At 41.9% G+C, this 25,436-nt stretch overlaps 1 protein-coding gene across 2 annotated transcripts in view; it reads left to right on the top strand.

The window, feature by feature from the left end:
• The first annotated feature begins 2,018 nt into the window (after window positions 1-2,018).
• LOC148018694 (protein OSB2, chloroplastic-like) overlaps window positions 2,019-25,436 on the top strand; it is a 119,377-nt gene continuing 95,959 nt past the window's right edge. Inside the window, exon 1 of one of the 2 annotated variants that reach the window (XM_087661106.1) lies at window positions 2,019-2,603. In XM_087661106.1, coding sequence (XP_087517232.1) covers window positions 2,132-2,603 — 472 coding nt within the window. In that variant the 5' untranslated portion in view covers window positions 2,019-2,131. The remainder of the gene's footprint in view (window positions 2,604-25,436) is intronic. The other variant, XM_087661104.1, reaches the window with a different exon arrangement.

Genomic DNA, 25,436 nt, shown 5'->3' with positions numbered 1-25,436 from the left:
CCTTTTCATAGAGAGAAGATTACTTATTGATTAATTGGGATAGATAACTCATCACTCAAGAACAATGGAAGGCTCAAGAATTGCCTATGCAATTTACTTTTAACTTTTCATGTGGACTCAGAAAGGTGCTACCTTTGACAATTTCGTAGAAGGTAATTCAAGTGTTATTAAGGTTAGGGAAAAGATGGCTAGAATAAAAGATTCAAGACCCTGGATTGTGGCAATGTGAATCAACAGATTAATGGCATGGCAAGGTCTTTGAGGTACCATGGATTGTAAAAGGTTACGAGTCTTAGCTTGTTTAGAGAAAGAATATCTTGGATGACAACATGGAAGTATGGATGGCCTTCTACAGCTCACTATTGTTCGAAAGAAGGAATCCCACTTACATGCCTTATCCTAGGCAACATGGAGTTGATTATAACTCTACAAGGCATGGCATGTACGACTTTCCTTTGATATATAATGTAAATGCAAAAAGGTCAAAAGGTAGCCTCAAGTTTTGAGGGAAGGACTTGATCTCTTCCTTCAAAAGATTCATAGAAGTTTTCTCTTCTTGCCCAGATCTCTCTTTCATTACAACGTGCAATTATTTAAGATTGCTTCTTCAATTGCTCAATTAGAAGAAGATAATAGAAGAGAAGGGTCTTCACCCATTGTTCTTTGATGTGAATGCAAGAATAGACATGTATGCTAAGGTGAGATTACTCCTTCGTGCTACATTGCTATTGACATACTACTTTAAGCTACTAAAAGCATGAACATCAATGAGTTCACCAGTTGTAGCCACCCTTTTCTCCCAACGATACCCTTGGTAGCAAGATCTGCACTAAAGACTTAGATAATGAGTAAAGAATACCTATAAAGATTATTGCGGCCACTATCTTAATAATCACCCATCACTGAGGGCCCCAACGAAGCCCTCCTAATTTACTTGTATATAATTCACTTAATTCAAGGCACATCAAGGGTAGGACATCCCAATAATGTCGGTAGACTTGCCTCCTTGAGTTTTGTACCGCATTTCCTCCCAACACTAACTATGTCATCAAGTGTGAGACAACTCTTGATCTTTCCCTCTTCTACCTTACAAGCGATTCTATTCCCAAAGACTAATCCAAAGCTAATTCCATCATTGCCGAACACTGGTCTAAAGTATAAGGATACTACTAGTACTCTCTACACCTCCAAACTAGCACCAAATGTACACGGGTCCCATTGGACCTCAAAGTGCCATGGGACTAACATTCAATTAGAAGGGGAGTAATGTTAATCCCTTTAAAAAAGATGGCATTAGAAGAAAGAGAAAAAAAATCAATAAATTTTTTATAGCATAAGCAAGTGCAGGAGCAAGAGTTTGAATTGGATCAAATAAGGAAAATCATTCAAGTTGTACAAATGCTGACCTCCCTTCTATGCAAGTTGTAAAATCAAAGAGTTCACAATGAGGTATAGAATAAATTGTGCTTCAGAAGCTTAGAAAGAATACAAGGCATGTATTGAGAAAGGGTTAGTGTTGATGGACCAAAGGGAGGGGTGGATGTCCAAAAAGAAGACATGTGTATAAGCCAAAAAAGTAAGAGGATAAGCTCATTCTTGGAATGTAAAAACGTGTGGCTTTCTTATTACTCATGTCTAAAGCTCTTGCTTCTCTTTTCTTCTTCTTATTCTCTTTTCTTTTCTTTGCGCGATGAGTACGATAGGTGGAGTATGGAGATGGAGCTTGCTTGAGTGCATTCCTTGGATTGTGGAGCTACTAGCGGATTTTTGCGGCTAGATTACAGCGAATGGATGAGCTCATAAGGCTATTACATTTGATTAGAGAGTGTGCATTGGTTATGTGAGAGGTAGCTATAGCTCGGTTGCTTGAAATGCTTGAATCAATAAATGATCTAAAAACCTGATGGTATTGCTTGTGAGAGTACCAGGATATATTTTATCTCTTTTTGCTTTATCATTTTTATGCCTTTTGATATCTGATTCCCTTGAAGTCCTATGAAAGTACAAATGTTGTTCTCTTGGGCAGGGTGGGCATGTGGTGGTGCGGTTCAAACCCGATTGCGTACAGCTTGATCCCCATCAACCGGTCTAATGCGGAGGGCGTCTTGAGGGGTATAAAAACCAGGCCCGAATGCAAGCAAGGTGGTATGCAGCCTCTTCAAAAAGCAAGCTTAGGCTAGGACGGGTAGTCATGCTTGCGTCTGTGCGAAGCATCCATGGTGGTTTCTCTCAGTCCTATCACTTGCAGCAGCGGTCACTAATCCAGCACTGTGCGCCGGCAAAAGCATCATCGAGGCGATGGCCTGTGCGATGGAGGTCATCTCCTCAAGGGAGGCTGTCCTCGCCGGTACGTGTACGGCTGCGCACATTTTCAACCATGGCATCTGCGGTTTCTCAGCTTGCGGCAGAGCTCAGCGAGGGTAGAACGCCCCGACCGGAGTCCATCGAATGGAAGAAGGACCTCACGAACTTTGTCGGCCTTATTGGCACCCTCGGCCGTGACGTCCAGACCAAGTACTTGGACACTGGCCATGTCTTGGCCAGCTCCTCCCTCAGAGTGCTAAGGACAGGGACGAAACAGCAGGATATGTGGTATTCTTCTGGTACTATAAGCTGGCTATTTATCAAGCCTAGTTGTCTTTTAAGCTTAGGAGGAGAGTGAAGAGTCGCTTGTCGTGGTTGTTGGAGCCTTGCGTGGCCGACATAGCAATATTTTTCTCCTAAGTAGTTTTCGAAGTCAAGTGAGAGACGACGGAAGTATACTCGTGGTGGTGGGTAACTTACGCGTCGGAGCCTTCCCTCTCAATAGAAAGAGGAACGCACAATGCTTATAGGTGAGGAGCGTGCCTTTTTAAAGGCCACCTGTCAACAAGGCTGTCTCGGCCTGCATTTGACCACGTTAGAGAAAACCTCACTCTGAAATAGCGGGTGGCATGTGCTACACCACACTGCTATGTGATGGAAAAGATTCTTCGTATTGATCTTTGTCTTCTACTTATGAGCATAGTATCCCGAAACGGTGTTTTGGATCAGCATTGGTCTTCACACACACAGGCACACACATAATGCGCACGTGCGTGTGTTTTGGATTTGTGAAAAAAGTTTTTGTTTAGAGAGGGAGAGGCCTTGAACTTTATTTGTCTGTTTTTCAGTTTTTAATTGATAGACTGTGTGTTTTAGCTCTCAACTTTAAATTCTGGCCTTCAAAGTACCATTTTATTGCATGTGTTTGCATGCCTATTTCTCTTCATTAAAGCTGGTTTTAGTGAGAGGATGGAAGTAGTCATAGAAAGGTTTGCATAATTAATAATGTAGTACTAACTCTCAACTCTTACTAGCAACTTGTAGCTACTAAATAGTCATGCAAAGGCTTGAAATCCTTAGCTTTTCACAATTCTTTTGATATAAGGGACGGAGACATAAAATGTATGGAGACAAGATGAAGACAAGTTTAAGTTAGATGAAGGCTTGAACTTTTGTGTAAAAATTAAGTGGGGTTATGTGCATCGATATAGTAAAGTATCCATGTATGGATTTAATGCTAGAATATGAAACTCCTCCTCTAGTTTCCAAAAGTGGTTGAAACTTCAAAACTCTATTTTTTACTATTTTTGTTTTTCTTGTTTTTGAAATACTATGGGACTCTTTCATCTCTTAGTTGTGAGCTCTATAAAATTTTGATAGAGACATTGAATCTTTGACTATCTTGTGTCCATTCTGCAATGTGCATTACACTTTTAGCGAGTAATTTTTGTGTGTATACATAGGCTGACCGTAGCCTCATCAAATATCATGTCCCAACTCACCTCTTTCTTTCTTTACTTTAGGTCATAGAGCTTGTAATTTGTAACCAACAAACATGAACTTATTTGACTTGATGTTGAGCTTTCCACTTTTTTTCTTGTCCACATGGACATGTATCCCACCCAAAGATGTGACAGTTAGAGATGGAAGGCTTCTTAGCAAAGAGAGCATCATGTGAACTTGCTACCATGGTTGGCTTGTATATCTCAAACTTTGAAAGTTGTTTGCTTTTTAGAAAACACTTTTGTCGCATGAACGTTGGGATATGCCTTGCTTTTGTGTTCCAAGAAGTAGAGGCACACATACCTGCTAAAAGCATCACCAATCAACATTAGATACTTGGCTTGCCAAAGGAGACTGTACTCATGGATTTGTATAAGTCGGTATGAACCAACTCAAGTGGAGTAGATAACCTACATGAGGCAACTTGTGGATGAGACTGTCGATGCTACTTACCCTAATGTAGTTGGGGCACAAAGTGTTGACGGGAGGAAAATCTAGAAGCCCCTCCACCAATTTCTTTCAAGAAAATGGGCATGCCAAAGTAGCCCAAGCCCATTGGGAGATTGCGTTGCAATGGCGGTGAGCTTGTACAACCCACCTCTCATGTACTTATCCAAAGTATAGAACCTATAGATGCATCTTCAACTATGACATCTTTGTTGAAGACCACTTGTGTCCCTAGTTGTGTCAAACCATGAATAGATAAAATCTTAACATCTAAATTAGGAACATAAAGCACTTAGGTAGAAGAGTTGTGATGATATTCTAGAAAGGGAATTATCCTTGCTTCTTGTCTTTAGATGAAAAAATTATCACCAATGATGATGGAACCCCCTTTGCGACGAAATCCTGTTGATAAGTCATATGCAAAGAGACTCCACTATCCTCGAGCCATGGCTTCTCTACAATGGAAGAAACAAGTGTAATGGCTTCGACTTTGAATAAATGGATGGAGATTGACTTTGTAGTAGATGGTATAGGCTTTGAATCCTTAGCACTTTCCTTGGTGCTTGGTTCCAAATAGGGGTATTTCTGCCAATACTTCTCCTCAAGATGAGTGTCTTTTCCATAGCCTGGGCAATTTGGCTTTGACTTCTTACTATCCTTCTTGACTTCTTGCTTCTTAATCTTAGTCTTCTTCTTGTCATCCTTTTGGTCCCCCTCCTAAACTTATAGTAAAAGTCTTACTAGAGCTAGATCAATTGGCTCCAATCTCTTGGACTTGCTCTTTGTGCTCCAAAACAAGTGGAGCAAACTTCTCCCATAGAATAGTGTCCCAAACTTTGGAGTTAAGCAAACTAGTATAGAAGACATCATACTTTGGAGATAGAAGATGAGTGATGAGAATCATAGCCATGTTGTCTAATGAAATTGTCCTACCAAGGGATGTAAGCTCATCCCACAATTTCTCCATCTTATTGATATGGTCTCTGTAGAATGAGAGTCATCAATAGGAAGCACTCGGAGCTTCTTTTCGATGGTAATTTTGAGGGCAAAAGTCTTTTGGTGATAGAGAGAAGAGTGCTTGATCCATATCTCCATTGCAGTCCAAAGTTTACACACATGCATAAGAACAAATTCTTACAAACTCATGAAGAGAGGATTGGGTTCGACAATTGAGCCGATCTCATAGGTTTACTTTGTCCATTGTAGAACAAATGTGGGGATCCTCTACTAGATAGGGAATAGGGACGGTAATAGATGCTGACAAATTGAATGCATCAGGTATACACTCCACTTTACATGACCAAAGGGAGTAGCTTGCACCAAAAAGGTGGTTCTCTTTGGGCAGTGAGGAAAGAATGAACACATGAATAGATGGTGCCATAACAACTGTTATGGCAGCAACACTCGGGGGGAGAGGGAAAGGGGGGTGCTATCAGTGGTGGATGCAGCGATGGAAGTGTAGAAGATTGTTGTAATAGATTGTACAATACATAGAAAAGATAAAACAAAATAATAGTGCAAAATGAGAACTCAGAGACGTGTTTTTGGGAAATGGAATCCATATACTAAATACAATACACTTGTTTACAATAGTGAGTCATTGGTTGTGTGGACACATTGACATTGGCTCCCTCTCTCTAAGAGGACTTGCATTGAGAATCTGCAAAAGTGATGAATGACTTGAGGAGGGAGGCCCAAATAAATAGGCATAAAATAATGCCATAAAAGGGTTTGGTCGACTAGTATCGTGCACCAATTGGCTAGCAATAAATGGCCAAAACGATTAGAAAAATAATATTATGAATACTTGAAATATCTATAGTGTCCAACCCATAACTCCATTTGCAGATTTACAAAGATGGATTATTACTCGCTCAATGCTTTTGACGATTTTGAAGAGGCTTCTTCTTCCTTCTCTTGATCGGCAATCTTACCAATTGTCTTGTCGTGATTGACTCGAAGATCAACCTTCAAGGCCTTATTTTCCCTCTGTTAGGTCGAGAAGATCAGAGCCCCTTTCTTCTATTCTTGCTTCCCTTTGTATGTCTCACTGGGCTTGTATTGTTGGCCTGTGTATTGCCATGATGGCACCCCCTATTCAAGTGCCCATGCTACCTTCCTTACCTAAAGAAGTTTACCTTGATGGGTCTAATTACTCCCTTTAGTTCTGCAAGGTGGAGTGTATATTTGACACCTTTGATCTTTTGGACTTTATTACCACCTTGGTTTCCCATCCAATGGAGGATTCCCACATTGGTTCGTCTATGGACTAAGTTGCTCTATGGGATCGACTCAACTCACAAGCTTGGTCTTTTTTTTTGATGAGCTTATAAGAGTCTATTCTAGTGCATGTGCACAGGCTGGAACAGGCAGCGAAAGTGTGGTCAAAGCTTGCTTCTTTACACTATCAGAAGACATTTTGCCCATCGGATTACTCTTGAGAAGATATTACAGATGCTCACTACCGACGACTCTCCTTACATGCAATATAATATCAACAGGTTGGAAGACATAAAGGATGAGCTTTCTTCCCTTGGTAGGATCATATATTTGGAGGATATGGCTATTCTTCTTTTGACTTAGTTGCCATCTCTGAAATATGATGTCTTTTGCACTAGCCTTCTTACATCGAGAACCTAAGAGACTCTTCTATTGGAGGATTTATCGTCACTTGTCTTGGAGCACGACAAACGTCTCGGAGTGTAACGGATGCTTAAATAAGGGCAACCCTTGGTGATGCGAGTTGGAACAACCATTTGTTTCATGAAGTTTCTAGAAGATCTTAGAATATTCTAGAAGATATCTGTATCATTGTTCATATCATTGTTGATGTTAGCATGCCATGTGTCAGTATACATGTCATGCCATGTGTCAACATGCATGTCATGCCATGTGGCATCCTCCTATAACGACATGTGTTTCCCTTAGCTTCCCTAAGCTATGGTATAAATAGGGATCATAGGCTACAAGCCCTTTAATCTTGCCAACATCGGTTGTGAGGTGCCTACGAGATAAGTCCTCTTTTAGTTCTTGTCTTGTTCTAGTCTTTTCTTATATTGAGTCTTGTCTTGTATTCAAGCCACACTCTTATGAGCATTCTCTTATAATTGAGTTATCTTGCAATTAGGTTCTAATTCAATTTCTCTTTCAAGTTATTCTCTTGTAAGTTGTGAGAGCGATCTCCTTGCTCTTGAAGAGCACTTGCCATACCCATAACAGTTTTGGCGACTCTCCTATCATGATCTTGCTTAGTTGTGGTGGAGTCTGTGATGGAAGGTATCGTTGCTTATTTATAAAGCATCTAGTAGCAAATCCAAGAGCGCCAGAAAAGTAATGCCAAGCTACAAGCAGAGCAATCACAAGCTTTGGGCTTAGTTGTGCAAGACCTGCAACGAAAATTTAAAGTAATCCAAGAGACAAGTCTATATCAAGTCAGACATCTTGTAGCAAACCTTTTGTATATCAATTGTTACCAAGCCATATTGGCTCAATGATTCCAACTTAATTTGATGCTCATGTACTTTGAAAGGGCATTTGTATTATTTAAGTGTTTCAAAATATGATTAGATGTTCATCTTTCTATCTAAGGGTAGCCAATGGCCAAGACGCCCTATAATTATACTTGGACATCTCATTGATGAGATGTCCAAGAGAAATTAAAAGTTTAGTTGGGTGGTCAAATTGACTAGAAAGCTCAGGTGACTAAGACTTTTACACTCAGATATACTAGAGGCCTATATAACGAGTGGTTTCAAAAAGTGAAATTAGATGCTCATGATCGAGAAATAAACCATGAATCGATGAACCTACATAATGAAGCTCTCCAGAAGCTAAATTTGGCGACTCTTAAATTTTAGGAGGTTACTATTTTTGAAAGTTGCTCAAATGGAAATTCTGTTCATGCCAAATGCTCTGGAAGTTCACAAGGAACAATTTTGTCTTCAGCAGGTATCTTGAATTCTTAACCATTTGATAGATTTTTAAAGTAGAAGGATTGGAAGCTTTTTTCTCTAGAAAAGTGACATGTGGCATCTAGAAGAGGGTATGTGTCATTTTGAAGAGACAAGTGTTCCTACACTTGTCATTTTCAGCAAATTCTTATCATTGTAGCCTCTACTTGTCACTTTTGAGTACCCAAGTCCCATACCTATATAAGGTCTCTCTGTTCATTCGAAACAAGCTGTCATGTTGAAAATTTCAGCCGCATACTTTGTACTTTTCTATCTATCTCTCATCCAGAAGCACTTTCTACTTAGCTTAATTTGATCCGAGCACTAAATAAGGAAACTAACTTGCTGCCCGAAGTTTGCAGAAATTAAGGTTTCAAAATCCTAATTTTCAGAATTGTAGCAAATCAGCCCTTTGTATATGGTTTATGCACTTGGTGTCGTGGTTTTGTTTTAATAAATTCTTGAAAAGGGGGAGGGGCCAGTTCCCCTCTCAACATGGCGTCGACTCTTTTCTCTCTCTCTTTTACTCTTTATCTTTTAACTTTCATGGTGATAATTGATCGAGTTAGTTAAGTTCAAGTATTGTCATTCTCATGTTATTTCCCACGCTTACACATCCATTAGCTATTAGCAACCTTTATGATCAATATAAGAAAGAACTAAAGGTCGCCTTCTAGAGAAATTTGATGCTGCAAGGTCAAAATTCAGAGGTTTCCTCCAGTAGGTACGATTGTTTATATGGATGTAACTAGATTATTATCCAAACGATGCTTCTCGGATCAGCCTTGTAGGAACTCTTCTCTTAGGTACAACTCTCTCTTGGTTTGCCGCCTTGCTTAAGAAGGAATCCCCATCGCTATATAATTTTGAGGCTTTTGTACAAGAGTTCTCTACCACATTTGGAGAAGTAGATAGGGTAAGAGTAGGTGAAACAAAGATTAAAAATCTACGGCAAGGGTTGAGACCTACCTCGATATATGCATCAATATTTCGGCAACTTAAATGCGATTTAACATGACATGAGGATTATGTTATTATTCAATTCCATTGGGGATTGAAAGATGATGTTAAAGATGTTTTGCTCAATATGCCAATGGTGCATACACTTAGTTTATTTCTCTCTCAAGCAATTGAATGTGATAACTGCATTTTTTAGAGAAGACAAGAAAGATGTCGAGGAGCCACCTTTAATTTAAGTAGAACGAAGAATTTTGAAGACCTAACCGGCCAAGAAGACTAAGTTTCTGAGACAAAGCCTATGTAAATTGATATGATGCGGTTTAAGCCCTTTACAACTCAAGAAAAATAAAAGCGGCACATTGATAGACTATGCATGTATTGCGGCCAATCCAAACACATAGCTAAATATTGTCCTAGCAAGCGAAGGATAAGAATTCATGGAACCACTACATCATTGTTGGGAAACATTAACGTTTAGTCTCAATAGAGACCATATGGTTGGACAGTGTCGAGGAATCCAAAAGAAGATCTCTTTCTATTTGAAGATCCAACGTCTAGCTTTATGTTATTAATAAAGTGTTAGATATGCTTAATGTTTCTCCCTTGTAAGGTGCCACCAATGATCCATGGTGCTCTATATTATAAGGTGCTCATTATGAGGAGAAGCCATGTGTGAGCACGGATGGTTGGGTCCTGACTTGTATGTTAGATGAGGTCTATGTAACGAGATAGCAAAAAGGTAACATTTGTGGGTTTAGCATTTGGGTTAGATAGAGTAGTTATGCTAGTAGCAACTCGAGGCACAATGCATTGAGTTGCGAGATGTGGGAGTTATTAGGGACCCCTATGTTAGGGTCCGGGGGTAGTGCCTTTGGCCCGACAATAAAGAGAATATCCCTTGAAATATTCCCTAGCCAACTAGGGAAGGTTCATAATATGGTTAGATAGCCCAATCAAATTGTCTTTCCAGGCTATAAAAGAAAGATCCCTCCAAAGCCATCGTCAATCTATCTTTCACCTAGTCAGAGTTCTTCCAGCTACCCTTAAGCTCTTCGCCTATCATCTGTCTGGATCGTCATCTAAGCTTTGCAGTGGAAGTGCACAGGTGGACAAAGCCATCTTTGTATTATATCATTTGAAATTAAAGTAGTCTTTGTCCTTATCATATTTGTTGTGTGTTTTCTACTCCTTGCTCAAATTATGTCCATTGTGCCATGTAATGTCTACATAAAGATTCACTTGGAGGGAAGATTGATAGACGGACTTGCTTTGTTAGACTCTGGAGCTACAACATGCTTCATGGATGAGAAATTTGTAGAGCAACATGATATACAACCTCTAAGGAAAGCAAAGTTGGTATGTGTAGAAGTAATTTATAGTTGATCTCTTGCTTCGGGGCACGTTAGGTATGAGACTCAACTCATAAAAGTTATCCTAAGGAGTCTTGTATTAGATTGGAGGTCTATAAAGATTGAACCAAGGCCAATGGAAAATGATAAAAGGAAAAATTATTGACCAATACACATTGGGGCAAATGTGTTTATGCATCAAGCAAAGAAGAATTTATATTTTTTGATTCATGCGTCCAATGGAGAAGCGAAAGGATGAAAGCCTTGATACACTCTCAGCTCAATATGTAGAGTTCAAGTATGTGTTTAAAAAGAAGAATGCGGATATGCTATTGGAACATCGACCTTATGATTGTGCAATAGATTTACAAGAAAGAGCTCAAACTCCTTTCCACTCCATCTATAAGCTATTCTTGTTATTTTCTACTTGGCGATCAGCTAGATCATCATCTGCCCTCCTTCCTTGGCAGGTGCATACTCTGACTTCATCATCTTTCTCCATCTTCGGTGTTGCTGTCATCATCAGCCTGATCTGTGCCCTCATTGATGTTGTGGACTGAGCGCAGGAAATGATTAGTCCTCTTCTTGTATTCAACGTTTGTTCCCTGTTTAGTGTAGGTGTCTTTGCTTCTTTTCTTGGAAATTGTCTCTCTCTCTTCCTCTATGTTCCATTGCGCACTCTTACATGGTATCAAAGCATGGTATCATTGTCTAAGAGAGGCACAGAGTTGACTTCTTGCGGAGGAGACCACCCTAGATTGCCAGGCAACCTTGCCACATTAGTGTTTTGCTGAAAATGCAGCTTTTTGCTTGGAGGTGTATGCTTTTCTTATGCTAGGTATCTGTTCTGCTACCCACTTTCTCTCTTGTTGGAGGTGATAGGATTCCTCAGTCAAGTGACTGTCTTCTGTTGCAAACACAATGTTCCTTGGTCATGCGACAACTCTCCTCAACAAACACACACAGTCCTTGTGCAGGTGATAGTTTATTTCCCCAAGGATATCGAAGATGTCTTATTATCAATTCTCTCTTGACTCAAAGGATGGGGTCTTTGTTCCTTCCTATGAGAGATGGAGAGATTTTTGTGCTAGTTCACATGGTGACTAGAGGTCACCTAGCCTGTTTATATAGGATTCGTCGTCTCCCCATTCTCTCCATATTTCACAGAAGGCCTGTTCTGTTGGCATTCATATGCCTTTCATGGCACCCTCTATATAGGTGACCGTACTCCCTTCTTTGCCCAAAGACAACCAGCTTGATGGTTCCAACTACTAGCTTTGGTTGTGTAAGGTGGAGTGTATCCTTGATACCTTCGATCTTTGGGAGTTTGTTACGCATCCTATGCCCCATAGAGTGGAGGATCCCTTTGTTGGATCGTGCAGCCTTATGGGATCGCCGATCGGCTCAACTTTAGAGTCTGATCTTTCCTCTTTATGAGCTTACAGGATTTTGTCCTAGTGCATGTGTGTAGGTTATGCAAAGCAACTGAAGTGTGGACACAGCTTGCTTCTTTGTACTATCAGAAGACATTTGCCCATCGGATTACACTTTCGAGAAGAAGTTATGGATGCTCGCTGTTGATGACTCTTCTTTCATGAAGGATCATATCAATAGGTTAGAGGATCAATAGGTTAGAGCTTGTGTCCCTCGGCAAGATAATCTCTTTAGAGGATATGGCCATGATTCTTTTGACTCAGTTGCCATCTCCCCGGTTTGATGTCTTTTATACTAGTTTTCTTACATCGAGGACTCGTGAGAAGGAGAGGAGCTTGCACCGCTTGTTTTGAAGCATACAAGTGCGCCAAAAAGGTAGCCAGTGGATGCACCTCCACCAAAGCTTTTGTTCAAGGTTTGGGAGGGGGGAAGAAGAAGCAAGGGAAGTGAAAGGCTAAGAGACAGGAGAGTTCTTTAGGCCCTAACTCGGACTCAGAGAAGCCTAAATGTCCATATTGTGGCAAGGGGACACATCTAGAGGAGAAATGTTGGTAGAAGTTCCCTCACCTTCATTCAGGAGCGAAGGATGGAGCTAAAATTTTCGAGCCTTCTACCTCTACTCCAACAGTTACCCATGAGTGAGTGTTCCTTCATATTATTGAGTTGGAAGAGCCTTCTTCTGCTCGTTTTTTGAGAGGCCTTGGTTGGTCGATCATGAGACTTCCAGTTATATGACTCCATAAGGTGATTTGTTGCAGGATCTATGCCCTTTTGAGGGTTCGGTCATTGTTGCTAACATTGTATCGGTGCCTATTTGTGGTGTTGGCACTTTGCCTTTGTTTGTTGATTGCACTTTGAGCTTTCTTTCACAGACCCTTTATATTCTTCTGCTCGTTTTTTGAGAGGCCTTGGTTGGTCGATCATGAGACTTCCAGTTATATGACTCCATAAGGTGATTTGTTGCAGGATCTATGCCCTTTTGAGGGTTCGGTCATTGTTGCTAACATTGTATCGGTGCCTATTTGTGGTGTTGGCACTTTGCCTTTGTTTGTTGATTGCACTTTGAGCTTTCTTTCACAGACCCTTTATATTCTGAACTTGGGCTTTTCACTCCTCTTAGTTTATGGCCTTACTAGGCTTGGTACCTAGGTTGTCTTTATCGAGCAGGCCGTTTGTATTGAGGATTCTTCTATAGGGGTTGTTATCACGACAAGTTGGCAGGGGAGTGGGCTTCACAAGTTCTATTCCCCTTCTCTTATGCAGGGTCCTCTAGGGTAGTTGCCTATTGCTGCACTTGTTCCCGTTTGTGCACCATCTTTTCCATAGGTTCCTTCCCCCCCCACCCTCTCCTCCAATGGTTCCCTTGTAACCCCCATCCTTTTCAGAGGGGGATGATCTCGGTGATGTGGTTATGGATTTCCTAGCCCTTAGTGCTTCAGAGGGGGACTTCTTAGGATCGTGAGGAGTTTCTTCATCGGCACTCTTCATTGACAGACTTCATCAACATTGGCATTCCTCTTGCCACCCCATGATCCGTTTCTTCCTTGGCCTTCCCTCACATCCAGGATTTGAGAGGGGCTGTTAGCAGTCTTGTTTGTCATGCCTTGTCATCTCGTGCCTGTGAGCCTTAGTATGACTCAAATGAGGACTTTAGGAGTTTTGACCTGTCTATCACTTGTTTTGACGAAGGAGGTAGCTCATTCTTGTGAGAGTGCGCAACGGAAGAAGGAACACGAACACAAAGAGAGATAGCAGAGAATGAAGGAAGAACTATTGTATTGATGAAATATATGCTGAATGCAAGGATGTGAACTGATTAGTCCTTGCATGCAGGTCACAACGTCAGTGAGGGCACCGGATCAAATTGAAATGAGTGGCAGCACCAATGCCGGAGAGGAACGGGAGTAGTGTGTGCTGAATTTGCAGAAAAGAGTGAGAGTGACCAAGAGGGTTGCTATAAATAGCCCCCTCCTCTTAAATCTGGCCGACCAGTTGGTGGCTTGCCAAAATTGACTGATTGTTCTAAAACGGGCTGACTGGAAAATGCGCCCTAAAAAATGGGCCAGCAGCCACTCAAAAATGAAATGCACAAACACATAAATGTTGAACAAACTGATAGAGATCCTCTGTCTCCTACGAGACTCTGTTAGGAGCTCGCAACCAGGAGATGACAGACTGACATACAAAATAGGGCAGGCTAACCCCCGCTCTTAGATCCTAGGAGTGTTTGAAGACCTAACAAACTCATGTGATGAAGCAAAGAAGCGTGAGGTAAAGGCTTCGTGAAGAGATCAACCGCATTGTTCTTCGTGGGACAATAGGCCATTGCGAGCTCTGAATCCATGATCCACTCTCGAACATAGTGGTACTGAACCTCAATATGCTTCGTGCGAGCATGAAACACCGGGTTCTTGGCCAGAGCAAGGGCACTTTGGTTATCCACATGTAGCTCCGTATGTCCGGGCTATGAAAAGCCAATCTCTGCCAAAATACGATGGATCCAAATTGCCTTCATAGTGGTCAAACATAAGGCTTGATAGTTAGCCTCTATAGAAGAGAGAGCCACAGTAGGCCGCTTCTTGCTACTCCAAGAGATAGCTCCCGATCCAAGGGAGAAAGCATAGCCTGTAGTGGATTGTTGGGAAGCCACATCACCTACCCAATCAGAATCACTCCAATTAGAGAGTGACCCTCTCTCCATACATGATTCCGTAGGATTGAGTCCCCTGCAAATATCGAAGAATATGCAAGGTTGCCCTCTAGTGATCCTGGGCAGGAGTCTTCATGAAAGAAGACAACAAAGCCACCACAAAAGAAATATCCGGCTGATTGTGAATCAGTCATATAAGAGAGCCAACAAGGCACCTGTAACGGGTGGGATCGGTAAGGGGAACTCTATCTGCCACAAACTTGGACTTTGGGTCCATGGGGCAATAAATAGATTGACAATCGGCCATACAAAACTCCGAAAGAAGCTCGGAGATGTACTTGTGCTACGAAATAAAAATGCCTTGTGCCATTTGATAGTTCTCCAATCCAAGAAAGAAGTGAAAGATCCCAAGATCCGTCATGTCAAACTCCTGCCTCAGAATAGTCTGAGTGTGATCCACCTCTTGAGTGTTGCTCCTTGTAATGATAAGATCATCAACATACAAAATCAGCAAAACATAGTGGCTATCCTCAACTCAAAAGTATAGGTTGGGGTCATGATCGGAGGGATGGAAACCACTTTGCATAAATAAGTGGTCAATCCTTTGGTACCAAGCATGAGGACCTGCTTCAGGCCATAAAGGGCCTTTTGCAATTTGTAGACATGATCTTCCTTCCCTTGCACAACAAAACTGGGAGACTGTGAAACATAGATCTCCTCCTCAAGGATGCTATTCAAGAAGGTTGACTTGACATCCATTTGATAGACAGGCCAATGGTGGTGGGCTGCAAGAGCCAAAATAACTCGAATAGTAGACATCCAAGCCGTAGGAGCAAAGGTCTCGAAATAATCCAATTTTGCCCGTTGTGCAAAACCCTTGGTAACAAGCCTAGCTTCGTGCTTGTCCAAGAAACCATCGGCAAGGTACTTGGTCTTAAAGACCCACTTCACACCTATCACCTTCCGCTTCTTGGGACGCGGTATGAGCTCCCAAGTTTGATTTCACTCGATGGAATCGAGCTCAGTCTGCATAGCCTATCTTCAAACATCTTGGGCAAGAGCCTTCGTGACCGTAGAAGGCTCAGAATCTTGAAGAATTTGTGACATTAGAGCATAGTTCACACAAGGAACTATCTTGTTGGCCCTATAATCAGGATGATTTGCATTGACCTGAAGGAGTAGGAGGAAAGTGAGTAACACCAGAATCTTGTTTAAGCTGCCTGTACCACCGAGGAATCCTAAGAGACTCTTGCTGCTGCGAGGGAGATCGAGTAGCTTGCGGAACCTGCAAAGCACTTGTTTGTGGAAGGGACTCCCTCTCACCAAGGGAAGGGAGATCCTCATTGGAAGGAGGATCCTCCTCTAATGGTTGAGTATCCCTTGAAGACTCCTGAGGGGAGGTTGAAGGGGTGGAAGAACGCGACGAAGAATTAGTCATGTCCGTCAAAGGTGGAAGGGAAGCCGGAGTAGAGGGTAAAGGAGGAGGGGGGCTAGGAGGGGGAAGAGCCAAAGAAGGAGGGGTGCTAAGAGGCAATCTGGAAGGAAGAAGAGGAATAGAAGGCGGGGGAGGGTTAGTCGATGATAAAGTATCACTTGTAAGAGAACCATCAATCGGATCCTTGGAAGTTGCAGGCTTGTCGAAGATCACATCTCTGCTCACCTTAATCTTCCGTGTCGTCAAGTCATAGAGCTGATATCCCTTCATGGTCGTGCTATAGCCCACGAAGATAAGCTTTCACAACTTTGAGTTGAGCTTCGTCTGCCGCTTCTTCTTGTCCACATGGACATAGGCATCACATTCGAAGATGCGAAAGTGGGACTTGGAAGGTTTCTTCCCAAAGAAAGTCTCATAGGAAGTCATGTCTTGTAATGCTGAAATTAGAGAGCGGTTGTGGATGTGAACTGCAGTAGCCACCGCCTCACCCCAAAGGGAACAAGGAAGATTTCTATGCTTTACAGCATTGATCGGACCATCTCGACCATGGTCCAATTTGCAGGCTCCACCACACCATTCTTCGATGGTGCGTTCGGATGGGAATACTCCACCCAAATGCCGTGATCCTTGCAAAATTGAGAAAAAGAGGTGAGAAGTAAAATTGCCACCATGATCAGCTCGAACACCATAAACTTTGGAAGTAGTTTCCGTCCCCACAAACACCTTCCACTTGCAGAATCGGGAGTATGTGTCACTCTTGTACTCAAGAAAATAAGGCCACATATAACAACTGAAGTCGTTAACAATCAACATCAGATACTTGGTGTTACATTAATAAGGTAAATTATGGGAGACATGCGCGAGGGATGACCGTCTGGGGGCCTTGGGCACCCGAACGGGGTCAAGGGAAGCCTAGAGAGTAAGAGAGTCCAAGGCCTTGGGCACCTGAACGGGGTCAAGGGGAGCCTAGAGAGTAAGAGAGTCCAAGAATAGTAGGACTCACCTGAAGCAGACGGCTGGTAGAGGAAACGGGGACAGAGGTGCCAGCACTTATCTAGGCGAGGTTGGGAGGAGAAATGAATCACTCGTGCCATTGTTACACGATCAGATAGTCCGTCATCAAGAGTTGACTGGGCAACTACGTCTCACTGGTATCAGAGCCGTCGGGTCCTCACGAAGAGCTGCCGGGTCTTCACGAAGAACTATCGGGTCCTGCTTTCGCCTGTCTCCCATAATTTACTTTATTAATGTAACATTTCACGGGGAGGAAAAAGATAGAAATAAAGACTCCATCACATCTCTAAGTGCTGGAGGCCAGTTTAACTTTGGGGCCAAAGGCATATAAATGGTGGCGAACTTTAAAGGAGGCAAATAAAATACCTGAAACTTGGGCTCAATTTGAATCGGTCTTTTTGAAAGAATTCCTTTCTGAAAATGAAATGGAAAGAAATTGGGAAGATTGGGATTATGTTAGATAAAAGGGAAGACCCCTGTTGACATATCTGGAGGAATATCGTGAGATAATCCTTAAATTGGAAGGAATAGATGAATTTCAAAAGACAAGAGGATTCATTATGGGACTAGATAAGGCCTGTAAAAAGGAAGTGAAAAGGAGTTCACCTAAGATGCTTTAAGAGGCAATTAAATTTGCATTAATTAGTGAAGATAGTACACGTCCAAGTACACTCACTAGTCTCAATGATACGGAGCCCAAGACTAAGGAATTGGAAACCTCAAAATTTGTAGGTAAATTTAAAAGGAAAATGCCATTTCTTAAGGGCAAGAAACAACCCTTTGAAAAGAAACAATATGTAAGGCCAAAGTTAAATCAAGATGACTTTGATAAGGCCGAAAAAGAAAGGCTGTGTTTCAATTGCCTATCCCCTAACCATGCTGCCTGGAATTGCCCTCAAAGGAAAAAGGAGGAAGATAAAGGAAAGGATAAGGACAAGGGCAAGGGAAAAGAAAAACAAATCCATGTAGTGCAGACCTTGGAATTAAAGGGGCATGAAAAGTATAAATCTTTAGAGGTTTTGCACAAGGATGTACAACACAGGTGTTGTATGTCAACTTCTATGTGGCAGCCTACTTTTGGGCTACATGACTTAGTTAGAGTGCATGGATTGATAGCTGGAAAGAGGGTTAGAGTCATGATTGATGACTTTGCTACCCACAATTTCATAAATTATGCACTTGTCAAAAATTTGAAACTTCCCCAACAAAAGAGTGGGCATCAATATGTTGTTCGTATGATGCAAGGTCAAGATAATAAAATATGGGATACAATGGTATCCAATTTGGAAATTGAGATTCAAGGATATAAAGATAAACTTGATTTCCAAATTATGAATATGGAAAGAGCCAGTATTGCTTTAGGGAGGGAGTGGCTATGGGGATTGGAACCATCTTTAAAACGTAGTTATCATCATAATACATTGGAATTTGAAAGGGATGGTAAGTGTTACCGGCCTATTCACTGGAAAGGGCGGTAGTGTACAACCAAAATATATAAATGCTTTCACCCAATTCACAGTCGCCCACTTTACCTAAACTTAAAGACACAGAATCAAGAAGAAATACAGGAAGCTAGAATGCTCCTGTTGCGACACGGACACCTTGTTGGCCCCTAAGTCAGGCGTCCCTTGCAGTATTTCTTTATTCATTAACAAAGAGATAATCCCACAATAACCTGCCTACAAGCTGTCCCTGTACAAAGTGGAGAAGGAAACACAGTTCCAACCCAATTTCGACACCATAACGGCAGTACAACTTGACCTGGTCATTATCCCTACTCAATTGGTGCCTCCATACACCTAAACACACTCAATGAAGTGCCTAGTAAGAAATTCAGCACGCTGCATTTTCTGGTTTTTGTCTTTAAACAGCTCCAAAATACATGTACAGTGTCCCTGGAGCTTCCTTGAAGCTTCTGGAGCAAATAGACACCAAAAATGCCCAAAACCCAAACCTGCAAAAATATACAGCAGGCTGTAATTTCCTGTTTTGGGCCCTGTTTTACCTGCCAATCACTTGTATGCGTAGCCAGCGGGCTCCCGCACCTTATGGGCCACTTGCCCTTTGAATCCTGCGAGATTTTACGCGAGAAATCTTAGGAAAACAACGTTTTCCACACAAGTATTTGCTTGAAAATGCAATTAGCAAACCCTGTACCTGTTCAAGAGGCTCTTGCCTCGGCAATTATGCATAAACCCACAACACTGTACATGATCCATCTGATCAGCCCACAACACTGTACATAATCCATTTGCTCAGATAAGGAGAGAGTGACCTAGCAGGAGCAAGCTCAACCTCTGTACATGAGTCAGAGATGAAGAAGTACCCTCCATAGCTGATGTATTTGCAGCAATTTGCCCTCAGCCCCATGAGTTCCATGCTCCAATGTGCCCCTCATGCATTTAAACTCGTTTTTTTGTGCTGCTTTCTCTCTCTGTTTTGGGAATTTATGCCCAAATTGTGACACATGGCATACATGTAACAATTTTCCTGTTTAAACCTTTCGGTCTAAAATTCTCTATGATCGGTGCAAAATTTGACCTCGGCACAGACTAGAGAATTAATCCTCGTGCAAAAACGAAGATAATGGCGCGAACAGATTCTGGGGTCCAAAATAGTAACTCCCTAAATTTTAGGAGCTGCTTCCATTGCATCCCCACTAGTCTTCTGGCCATCTTTGCAGACTATGGCTACATCCAAATTTGCAATGTAGCTCAATTGAAAGTGAATTTCCACTGATGACTCCACATGGACTAATCTCTTGGAGATTTGTCCATCTTCACTTTGAACTAGTCTCTTCCAGGCTAGTTCTTCAACACACTTGTCCATATACACTTTCACAAGTCTCTTCCAAGCTTGTCAATCTACAGTGCCATCAGTCTCTTCCAGACTTGTACTGGACCTTAACTGTCTAGTCTTGACTCACTGGACATTCCTGTCCGTTTCATATACTGGCCATGCAACTCAGGCGTTTAGATTTCAAGAGGGATCCTTCCAAAAAGAAAAACCAAATAAAGTAGTAATAAAGAAATCAACAAAAAGGTAATAGTTGTCACAGTCTTGTGACATACCTTCCTCTCGAAATTGCAAACGTCCTCGTTTGCATGAATGTCATACATGCTTCCAGCTAACCCAGTGAACTTACACTTGGCAGTACATGTACAACACATACATGCTATCAGCCAATATTGTGTACTGAACACACTGTTAACACATGTATGTTCTAACTGTGAAACATGGCAGACTATCATCATGTGACTCCACATCACTGTTTCTAGATATAGTGGCCGGTACACCACAATGATATCCCCCATAGTGGTAGATTCTCATTTGATGACTCCACATCACCCTGACTAGAGATCTAGTGGCCGGTACATCAAAATGATATCCCCACTGAGTCAATTCACAGAATACATGCCCGATCGAGTAACCATTGTTACAACATGTATTCAATTCAATAGAAGTAAAAACTGTAGTCTTACAAGCAATACTTACTTCTTTAGCTCTGAGAAAACCATATGGACACAATAAGTGTTAACCTGTACAAAATCTGTTTCTGTACATAATTTCTTTCTTGAGCAATTGTCACTTTGACAATCTATTTCAGCTTAGAGATACAAGGGGTCAAGGTAGGTTGCAAGCGAAATGCTTCAAGGTAAAGTTCCAACACATTAGGTGACTCTGCAAGTTCACCTTCGTCCATCCACTTAGCATCTATAGCTGGATAGTTCTTGAACTTAACCAAATACCTTCTAGCAACCTTGCCTTTCACTTTCCTTTCCTTGTGTGCCAGTACTTGTTCTGGAACAAGAATTTCATCAAGTTCCTCAAGTTCGGGCTGTTCCTCAGCTGGCATATCTTTTGGCACATCACCCACATAGGGTCTAAGAAGACTTACATGGAAAGCATTATTAATCTTCCAATTGTCAGGCAATTTCAGCCTATAGCTGACATCACTAATCTTCTCTGTTACTTGAAAAGGCCCATAGTATCACATACTAAGCTTAGTGAAAATACTTTCCTTGCCTTTCCGCTTCTTTAAGCGTGCCTTTTCAAACCGCAATAGTACCCAATCACCAAGTGAAAATAACAATTCACGACGGTGATGATCAATAGCTTTCTTTTGCTTTGCCCAAGTTCTTTCAAGGGCATGCTTAACTTTCTGATACATTTCATCCATACTCTGCACATATTGATCTGCCTGAAAGATCTTATCCTTTGTATGCAAAATGGGAGGAACCTTTTTACCACCTTCAACAATTTCAAAAGGGGCTTTGCCTGTTGACGAATGCACAATATTATTGTATGCATACTCAGTCAAAGACAAATACTGCTCCCACTTTGACTTGTGCTCTGACACATAGTACTTAAGTAGATCCAAGACAGTAGAATTTGCCTCTTCTGACTGTCCATCAGTCTGTGGATGAAATGACGATGAGAACTTAAGCGTTGTGCCCATGTTCTCAAATATGCCTCTCCAGAATAGACTTGTCATCCGTGGATCACGGTCATTGACAATAGACTGTGGCATACCATGATACTTGAAGACATTGCACATAAACAAATGTGCCATCTGATCTGGTTTTATCTTCTTCCTGACAGGAATGAAATGAGCCTGTTTGCTAAACTTGCAAATAATAGTCCATATCCCATCATTTCCTGTTTGGTCCTTGGAAGATCAAAGATAAAATCCATAGCTATGCTTTCTGGTTTATCTGGAATAGGCAATGGCTGTAAAAGCCCTGGTGCTTTTTGCCTGTCAAACTTGACCTTCTGGCAAATCAAACACTGCCGCACAAAAGCATCCACGTCTCTTTTCAAAGTAGGTCAATAAAAGAATGTCTCTACTGCTTTGACTGTTGCATCAATACCACGATGCCCTGCATACGGTGGAGAATGACTCTCTGTCATAACTTTCCGTCTCAATGGCATAGTCACACATAGTCTACCATGCATCAACATGAAACCATCCTTGAGAAGATAATGCTCATGATGTTGTCCATTGACAAGCTAATCAAAGATCCTTGCAAAATCTTCATCATCAGCATACTGTTCCTTCATATCATCAGGCTCATGATGATAAGGAATTGACACAGCTGACATTTGTGGCTTCCTTGACAAAGCATCAGCCACAACATTCTTTTTGCCTTCCACATGCACAATCTGAAAATGGAACATTGACAAAAAGTTTGCCCAACGCATATGCTTTTCTGACAGCTTAGTCTGAGTTAAGAAATGACGCAATGTCTGATGATCTGTCTGGACAACAAAATCTGCCCCAAGTAGGTAGTGTTTCCAACTAGGAAGCGCATGAATCACAGCCAACAATTCTTTCTCATAGACCTGCATAGTCTTCTCTGGCCCTCGCAAGATTCTGCTTTCATAAGCCACTACCCGGCCATCTTGCATTAGCACTGCACCAATGCTATTGCCACAGCATCACACTGGACAACAAATGACTTCCTAAGATCTGGCAGAATGATCACTAGACTAGAAGTCATCTTTTCTTTAAGAAGATTAAAAGCTGAAACCTCTTTCTGTGTCCACTGGAAAGAGACTCCTTTCTTCTGTAAAGCATGTAAAGGTGAAGCAATCTCTGCAAAATTGCGAATGAACCTCCTGTAGTAAGAACACAAACCCAAGAAGCTTCTAACATCAAGGACAGTCTTCAAATCTGGCCATGTTCTAATTGCTTCAACCTTGGCAGGATCCATTCGGACACCATCCTTTGATACTATGTGCTCCAGGAACTAGATTTCTTCCAAGAAGAACTCACTCTTCTTGCCATTGATAAGCAACCTATTACTGTGAAGCTCATCAAAGACTGCTTTCATGTGTTCTCTATGCTCTTGTTCATTCTTTGAAAATACAATCATGTCATCAAAGAATGTACCAACAAACTGCCTGTATGGACGAAAAATCCTGTCCATCATTCGATGAAACGTAGCAGGAGCATTAGTAAGTCCAAATGGCATTACCAAGAACTCATAGAGACCAAACGTGGTCCTAAATGCAGTCTTATGCACATCTTCTCGCTTAATCCTGATCTGATGGTATCCATTCTTCAAATCTATCCTGCTGAAAATTGACTCTCCTTCCAAACGGTCAAGGATGTCGTCAATTCTTGGAATGGGGAACCTGTTCTTGATGGTTCTCTTGTTCAATGCACGATAATCTATGCACATGCGCCAAGAGCCATCCTTCTTTTGCACTAAGAGCACTGGTGAGCAAAAGGGAGATGAACTTGGCTGAATCAGCCCTTTTTCTAACAGCTCATTCACCTGGCTCAATATCTCTTTCTGTTGGGCTGCACTAATCCTATACGGAGGTCTATTTGGTGGGCTACTGCTTGGCATCAAATCTATCGCATGATCCTCAGACCTCTCTGGTGGCAACTGTGATGGTAATGAGTCAGAAAAGCAATCACTGAACTGAGACAAGAAAGCAGACCTGTCTCTATCTAATATAGAGAAATTTAACTGATCATTATCCTTGACATCACATGCAAAAATCAAGTACGTAGAAAGATGATTCTTTATTACAGATGTAATGGCAGAAGCCGATACAACAGACTCTCCTTTAAGCTTCACATCAAGCGCGTGAGTCTTTCCCCTATGTTCCAAAGTCAGTGTCTTGTTAAAGGCATCCAACACACCATGCTTTCTGAACATCCATGGCATTCCCAACAAGACATCACAGCCTTCAAGTGGCATGATATAAAATTCTTCTGCATCAACATAAGACTGTATGAAGACGCAGCTTTCCAAGAATGGGTGTCACAAACTCTTGAGTGGCCAGGACATGCCAACCCTGCCTCTACTGTGTAGCCCATCTCATCTGCTCTGATGCCCAAAGTAGAAGCCAACTCTGGCGAGATAAAGTTTGCCTTAGCTCCAGGATCAAAGAAAATGAGGACATGTTGATCCCTAACTTTACCCCAAACCTGCTGAAGGTTTGGGCTTCTTTCCTTTCCTGTCCTCTTTATCATCATCAGCTGGTCTCTTATTCTTGTCCGGACAATTAGACGCAATATGACGAGTTTGCTCACAGATAAAGCACTTCCTCTCAGCCATTAAAGCCTTTTTCTCTTCAAGAGACTTGCGCACAAAAGGCTTCTTCTGGTCCTTTGACTGCTGTCCAAAGAACTTGGCTGGCTTCTTCTTGAGCTGCCAAGGTTTACCTGTGCTTTGAGAAATCTGAGAAACCTGTTTACCAAATGGCTTCTTTGCTGAAAATTTCTCAGATTTGTCCTGTTTAATGCTGCCCCCAAAACCACTTGACTGTCCTAGCAATAATGCATTTCCTGTGCTGGCATTCTCAATTAACTGTGTCAAAGTGGTGACCTTTGTCTTTGTACAATAATTCCGGAGTTCCTTGGGCAGCCCGCAGCAGTATTTCTCTATCTGCTCGGTCTATGGAACAACCTTGTAAGAAGTGACTGGAAGCAAAGCCTCCCAAAACTTCTTGTTATAATCTTCCAGATCCTTGCATTTAGATGATCCAAATTGTGCCAAGCTGACATAACATCGATCTCAAATTCATTGGTCAACCAGGCAGAGGCAAATACTTGCTTAAAGTAAGTCCAAGTGGCAGGAGCTTGTCCTTGCATCAATAGTGTACTCCACCACTGACTAGCATTGTCCTTAAGAAAGGTGGCAGCTTTCCGGACCTTAGAAGGCTCTGTAAAGTTCCCTCCTGCAAATGCAGCATCAAACTGCTGTAAGAAAGAGAGAGCCTTAGTCCTATCTTCAAATCCTCGAAAGATGTCAAACTGTACGGCTGCACCACCTTCCTTGTATAGCTTTGGCTTCTCATGAGCCATCAAAGGGTCCGTAGGATATGCCTGTAACATAGGAACACTAAGAGGTGGCATGGAAGTTGTCGGACCACTGACTACAGGGCTTGTAGACACAATACTTGCTTGCTGATTTTGATAACCAGCCATACCAAAAGTGCCTTGTGGCATGCCAAAACTGCCCTGAACTCCCTGAAATCCAGGCTGCATGCCTATATTGCCATACATGGGGTTTGGCATAAAACCCTGTGTACCCCCAAACACTGTTCCTGGTACATAAATCTGGTTTCCAAGCACATAACCAGCCATACTCTGAAATACAAATCCACCTCCAAAGTACCCAGGATGTACAGAGGTCGGTGGGAAAACCTGTGGTAAAGCCTGAAAACTGCTTCCCTGTCCATTTAAGCCAACATTTGGCTGCTGTAAATTGGCGAGCTGAACTGGCAATGCCTATGTAACTAGCATTTCCGCCACCTATTCCTCGACAATCGGAACCAATCTTGGAGTCTCCATTGACTCCGCAAGCTGCCTTGGTGTTTCCAGTGAATCTGCAGCATGCTTACCCTTATCCTAGACCTCTACTGGATCCGAA

This window comes from Lygodium microphyllum, chromosome 20, assembly GCF_053477565.2.
Source record: "Lygodium microphyllum isolate KBCC chromosome 20, Lygodium_microphyllum_v1.1.10, whole genome shotgun sequence".
Classification (NCBI taxonomy): domain Eukaryota; kingdom Viridiplantae; phylum Streptophyta; class Polypodiopsida; order Schizaeales; family Lygodiaceae; genus Lygodium; species Lygodium microphyllum.
This window is presented reverse-complemented; position numbering and strand designations above follow the sequence as displayed.